Source organism: Squalius cephalus (assembly GCF_949319135.1).
Source record: "Squalius cephalus genome assembly, chromosome: 12".
Classification (NCBI taxonomy): Eukaryota; Metazoa; Chordata; class Actinopteri; order Cypriniformes; family Leuciscidae; genus Squalius; species Squalius cephalus.
This window is the reverse complement of record NC_137133.1, coordinates 8,968,173-8,974,599: the sequence shown is the minus strand read 5'-3', so window position 1 is coordinate 8,974,599 and position 6,427 is coordinate 8,968,173. Positions and strand designations below refer to the sequence as shown.

Sequence of the window (6,427 nt, the reverse complement as noted above, 5' to 3'; positions counted from 1 at the left end):
TAGTGCACTTTGGAGAATGTGAAATTAGACAGAACACACAAACAACATCCGGCTTAAAACAACAGCTGGGCAGCATCTTGATTTGGCTCTCACTCAACTTGCTATCAAAAATATTCTATCAAGTCTCTTTCTTGCGGCAAATGTGTTTTTTCATTATGTGCAGATTTATAGTTTCTGGAATAACCTAATAAACAGAGCGATGTCTACATTAGTTACCTAAACGAGCCGGTCAGAAAGAGAAAAGAATGGATCAATTATTTACCAGGCTATTTTATCTTGTGGAATTATGATTATCAAGGGTTTTAATGTAAATTGCAGGATAAGGAATTGATTATTGAAGCTTGAGCTTATCGTGCAACTGTTTTCCCAATTTTCCAATGGTGTTCTACTGTGTTACTTAAGAAAAAGCTTGTCGTTTGCTGAATCTTGATCCCTTTCATTTTGTTCTTTGCAAGTAGAATCTCAAATGAACTCTAAACTGGAAATGTCATGGAATCAGATGCACTGTTGTGTTTACATCAAAAGAGCAAAACAGCCTTGTAATTCTTGATGGAAGCAAGATTAGCAGGGATTAGGAATGTGTTGTCATCAGAGAAACAGCTCCGCTCGTCCTCCCTCTGCTGAGAGCCTATGAACTTCTGCCAGAGTCTTTTAGTAACCATATATACAGCTTTGGAGACACGATGAGGTTAAGATCCCCCCTGAGTTTATAAAATAAATATCAGAGTATATGCAGAGATATAATCTTTATAAATCCATTAGGGCCTCTTTGTTTAACTCCCAAAGGGGCTGTGGCTTAATTTTCCCATGTCGGAGGCTTTGGGTAATGTCTTTTTAATGACACTATCCAGGATCCTGTCATGAGCAGGGTCATCAAACAAATCTCCCACCCTCTCTTCCTCTCGCTCTCTGTCTTGTCAATACATAATGTTAATATTCAAGTCAAAGAGCTTTAGCAGGGAAACGTATAACTCCCAAGGGTCATATTAGCTCATGTACTTCCAGTGTGTACGCTGAATCGCACAAGTAACCGTTTGGAGAACAAAAGTTACAGAATCACCAGGGCTGAGCAAAAATCTCCCTTTCAAGTGTGAATTTGAATTGGCCACGTCCCACAGGAAGCACAATTGGAATAACAGGAAGATAATTTTATCTTCATCAGAGTTCAAATTTGAGGTATTTATTTTTCAAAGTCTACAACTTCACATTCAAATTCAAATTGCAATTAGGTATCTGGTTTGCTACTTTAATCAAAGATTGTATGTACAGTATACCAAGATGGTTTAATCATAATACTATGAATGGGAGAAAGTGCAACGTGCATTACGGAGGAATAAGTCCCACCTTCCAATTATAAGAGCCAATCGGCAATTGGTAAAGTCTTCACATCATTGCAGCTGCTGTTAAAAGCTCCGGTTCTCATATAAACATTAAGTGTCCTGAGATGCTTGGAACTACACATGTAAGAAATGTATGTGTCATTTCATGCTGATTTGAAATATGTTTATATGTTATTCAAATGTGTTAGTAATAATGTGGAAATATGTTAAATAAACGTGAGTTTGGCATTTCCCCATTCAAGTAGATAGGAGCAGGTCTTGCATGCCTGAAATAGTTGCCAAATACGGTCGCTGAGTGAACGGATTTTCCTTGAAAGGTACTTTGCTTCAATTCAAGCTGAATTCCTGTATTTGAAAGGCAAAGGCATTCTCAATTCAATTCAGAATGGCGCATGAACCCATAAACTATAGAGTCAAGGCTCATAATTGAGAAAAACAGAAATCGAAGGCACAGACACCACTATAGAGATTGCATTATATTTCCAAAAATATATGTACAGTCTATTACAAAGGTTACAAAGCAACAAAAAAAAAAAAAAAAAAAGGGACAAAAATGGTCTATGTAACAAGAAATTGTCTAGGTAAATGACAATAGTTTTTCAGCTAGGGAAAATACTTCTTTTTTTGACCAATGAATACTCCATACTCTTGTCACAAAAAATAAATAATAAATCAACAATTCGTTTGTACTGTACATTTTTTCCAACCTAGAAGAGAAAAGAAAAAAAAAATCATCTTTTAAAATGGAAACCTATTAGCTCTCTTTGGTCCTAAATGAGAAATTATGTACAACTAAAAGAGTGAGGGTGAAGATAATCAGCTGCATGTGAGATAGAAAAATATAGTGCATTTTCAATGAGCTAACTACAGACTACTTAAGTGAAAAATAAAGAAAAAAGAAAAACAATCATAAATAAAATATACAAGTTTTACAGCTGGAACATATACAAATTGCCATCTGGCTTGTGATTACTCTGACACAATCAACAGTGCTGAACTCTTTGGAATATTCCACTTCACTTTTGTCTAGGTGGGCTCTTGACCGTCTTTCAAGAAGTCTTTAATACCCTGCTGCACCGTGAACTCAATCAATCCACAGCACAAACTGTCTTGAACGGAAAAACTCCGCTACTATCAAACCAGAAAAGTTAGAAATGGCACAAAGCAGAAAAATCGACAGATTTGTCATTGACCCGTACGGTGGCCTCAATGTGGGATTGATTGAATCCAGGCGTTAATCTCAAATTGGCTCAAATTGCTGTCTCTACAGGGGCCCCGGATCCGAACGGAGAGGGTAAGGGACTGCGAGGGGCCCCCGGGAGGCCGGAGTGTGAGATCAGAGTGCTCGGGGAGGCTGATCTGAGTGACTGCAGCTACTGCTGAAGCTCAGGAGGTTTGTGCTGACCGAGAGCCTTTCCGCTTGCATTCAATTCAAAGGCCTGGCGTGGGCTCAATGCTGAGGTTAGCGAGATGGAAGGATAGCGGATCGGAGTTGGGCCTCAAACCAGGGCACAATATGATCCATGAGAGACGCACACACAAACCATCTGGGTTCACAATGGAGACGGCACAGTCGATGGCTTTTTTGAAGCGCCAAACGTTAGGCTAAATCCTCCAGTGATGCTTCGCTCCAACAGCTCCGTCTTCGCTTTCTTTCTAATCAAGAAAAATGCCACATGTTGGCACGGCTTTTGTGGTGAAAATGGCATTGGCTCCCGAAAATGCTGAAAAAAATGTTTTGTATGTTTGAAATGTGTCACATTAAGGTTTTACAGTAAAAAAAAAAAAAAAAACATACTTCAGCCCAAAAATGGTAGAATTTTATGGCAGCCCAACAAATCAAGCCTAAAAATGTACACAGTACTCCTTAAAGTATTTAACACTATTACGCATAACATTTAATTGTCAACGAAACATTCAGTTGAGAGTGGAAGGCTGTTATGGCACTAAAACTTTAGCGTAAGCATCAACTTTGAGCTCAGCATAACAAAAGAGCGGAAGAAACAAACCGAAACGTTGCAGTCTAGGTGATGAGATCCTAGTATATAAATTCAACAACTCTCTTTGATCAAATTTGACAGAACTGCTGCTGATTTCCAAGCAGTATATGAGTAAAAGTCTATACAGCACCTCAAATTATTGCTCATATTTGTCAGTCTCTCCCCAAAACAGCTGTGATCTCACCAATAATCTGAAAACCTAAAATTAAGAGCAATAGTTGACTTGTTTTAAGGCAGTATTACTCCTTTACACCACAACATTGTATGATTTTAAAGTCAGTCACCTGCTAGGAAACTGATACTAAACACAAATGAAACTGTTGCTGAAACTTGCTGAAATTTGTTTCTAAATTAAAAAAGCCTAACTTTTTTTTTTTTTTTTTCATTTTTGTGTTTCTTTATGGAAACATGTATTTATGGTAAATAATATCAATATTAAAAAGGACACATTCAACAACAGCACTGATAAATCCATTCATGTGGTAAATATAAACTTATAAAGAATATTGCCACCGAAGTAGTTGTTCTTACATTAAAAAAACTCCATCACCAATTCTCTTTGTACTAATTCACATCTGAATTGTCATGTAGGATCATAAAATATACCTAACTGTCTGTTCGGGCTGGTATAAAACACAACCAGCCGTCCTCAGGAGCTTCATGTATCCAAGCGATGGGATATTTCTGCTTGATATAAAAGGGCAGGTCGGCCCAACTCTCTGCCAATGCTTCAGTCTGCTGAGAGCTTCATGTAATAGTGCTGGCTGGAGAAGACAAACCTCCTCTTGTCTATTTTCAGCCTCTGAATCTGTCTCTTTCCCTCCAGATGAGACGTTTTACCCTGTTGTCAGTTCCGTAACACAATCCGAGAAAACAAACAAGCTAACACAAATCAATCGAGAAGAAGAGTAACGTACCACATTGTCTTAATGTGGATATTACAAACCAAAGGAAAAGAAATCTCTCCAAATTCACTCCTTATGAGCTGGATTTGCTTATTTTTATATTCACCCATGATTTAAAAAAAAGAAACCAGTGAAATCTATAGCAACTATGAGCAAATCAACCTTTTGTGACGATAAAGTCCGTACAAAGCATAAAAAGCCTCTCAAACGCTCCAACTCAATGACGTGAGGAGTTCTTTAGAGCATCCAGAGGAGCGTCCATGTAGGATTCTCTCTCTCTCTCTCGCATGTTTGCTTTTTCATTGTCTCTCCGTCTCTTGGTTTCCAGCACCTGTGCCAAAATCCTTCGCCAATAACAAAGGAATGATTCTGTTCTGCCAGTTCTGGAAGGTTAATCTCACCGGAAGGGTGTGGAACGTTTTTTTTTTCTTTGTTGTTGATTTATTTTTTCATATTTTTTGCCGTGTCACACACTTTACGGTGTTTCCTGGAGAGTTCTGGTTCATCCGACCGGGAAGGGCTTTGGACCTCCATCACACTTGAATACCCGTCCCGTGAAGATGCAGCATCTGGGCTCTCATAGTCTGTATACTGCTCATGATCTTCTTCTGATGGCCCACCAAGGAGATTCCCAAACTCATTACATCCCTAAAGCAGAAACACAACGTTCATAAATCACAGCAATGGAGCATGAAGTGCCTGAGAGGTATTTCATTACCAAAGCAAAAGGAAACTGAGAAAAGGCCATATTAACTACAACACGATGAGTCAGAGTATGAGTCAAAGAGGTCTGATTAAAATTCAGTGCAATGTCAGGATCGTATTGTGAATGAGAGCTGAGGGCTGAAATTACTCCTAGAAAGATCATGCATTTCTATAGAGCGTGACAGTGTGTAGGAAAGATCACAGCAAAGCGCTCTTACTCGATAGTCATTCTAGCGACAGATTCGAGCGTGCTGTAGCCGGCAGCTGTGAAGTTGTCCACGTATCTCTCCATCTTGATAGCTTCCAACCACTCACTGACCAATCGGAAAGAGGTGAAATCTGGAGTGTTCTGGTCAAGCAGTGGGCTTATGGGTCTGAGGAAAAGGAAGAGATATAGATGAGTGTTATAATGGCACAGTAACATTATTTCTTAGTACTGGTATACTCTACTGAGGAGAGATGGGGGGTAACTTGACTGTACGTGAAGTTTCCCACTATTTGTAAATTTTTTAATCTAACATCCGCAACATGAAAATGATTGTAAGTAGTCAATTTTTTTTATTGTATTGGTATTGAGAATAATGAAATCTCAATGATATTCAGCCATCAGCTCTTAATCACAGTACAATATTGTGCCAATCCTAACTAACATGGATTTTTGTATTCACATTGTACTATTGTTTTGCATTACTTTGTAACAGGCATGATAAAGGACGGTTACATGGGTATCTTCCCAAAGTTTTAAAGGTCATATCTTCAATGTGAGATGCAGATCCTGTTGTGATTGTAAACACACTTCCTCTGACTAATACCACACTGGAGGCTGGAGTTCCCACAAGGCTTTAAAGTTTCAAACACTCATTATGACAATTGATTTAAAGTCCTTGTTATCGAACATAAAAGCATGGAGGCTGTTTTGCTTTATTGATTCCCTGGGATTTATCTTTCATCAGTAAGCCCTAGCAGATAAATCAAATGCTGGACAGATGGAATTGTTCGCAAATTTACTTGCGAACCTATAAAAGGGCTGAAAGAAATTGCAGTGAGGTGCAGGAGTATAAAACATAACAACCAACTTCCACGCATCGTAAAAACAAAGCTGGTCTGTGAATGGCATCACTTTCTTTGAGCAGAAATAGATAAAGCTGGGCAGTAAAAAAAAAAAAAAAAATTGAATGGGTGTCCTCACCGCGTACACGTTCCCATCGGCGTTTTTAAGGTGTTAGGGTTGCGGATCATTTTGTCCAAGATGCCGACGATCTGGTCAAATTTGGGTCGGTCTGCTCGGTCTTTCTGCCAGCAGTCCAACATGAGCTGATGGAGGCCAGGAGGGCAGTCCATGGGGGCGGGAAGACGATAACCCTCCTCTATAGCCTTTATGACCTGCAAGATCAAAATGAGAGATGGAAAATTAGAAAAGGTGCAAAAGAAAACCAAGTGGTTGAGAGACAGAGGTCAAAACGAGTAGCTTAGCTAT

The 6,427-nt window shown here is 39.0% G+C and overlaps 1 protein-coding gene across 2 annotated transcripts in view; it reads right to left on the bottom strand.

The window, feature by feature from the left end:
- Window positions 1–1,807: 1,807 nt before the first annotated feature.
- epha7 (eph receptor A7) overlaps window positions 1,808–6,427 on the bottom strand; it is a 79,741-nt gene continuing 75,121 nt past the window's right edge. For both annotated transcript variants that reach the window (XM_079888318.1, XM_079888319.1), the window contains exons 15-17: window positions 6,140–6,333; window positions 5,169–5,324; window positions 1,808–4,893 (exon numbers count right to left, since the gene is read on the bottom strand). In XM_079888318.1, the coding sequence (XP_079744444.1) occupies window positions 4,779–4,893; window positions 5,169–5,324; window positions 6,140–6,333 (465 nt within the window). In that variant the 3' untranslated portion in view covers window positions 1,808–4,778. The remainder of the gene's footprint in view (window positions 4,894–5,168; window positions 5,325–6,139; window positions 6,334–6,427) is intronic.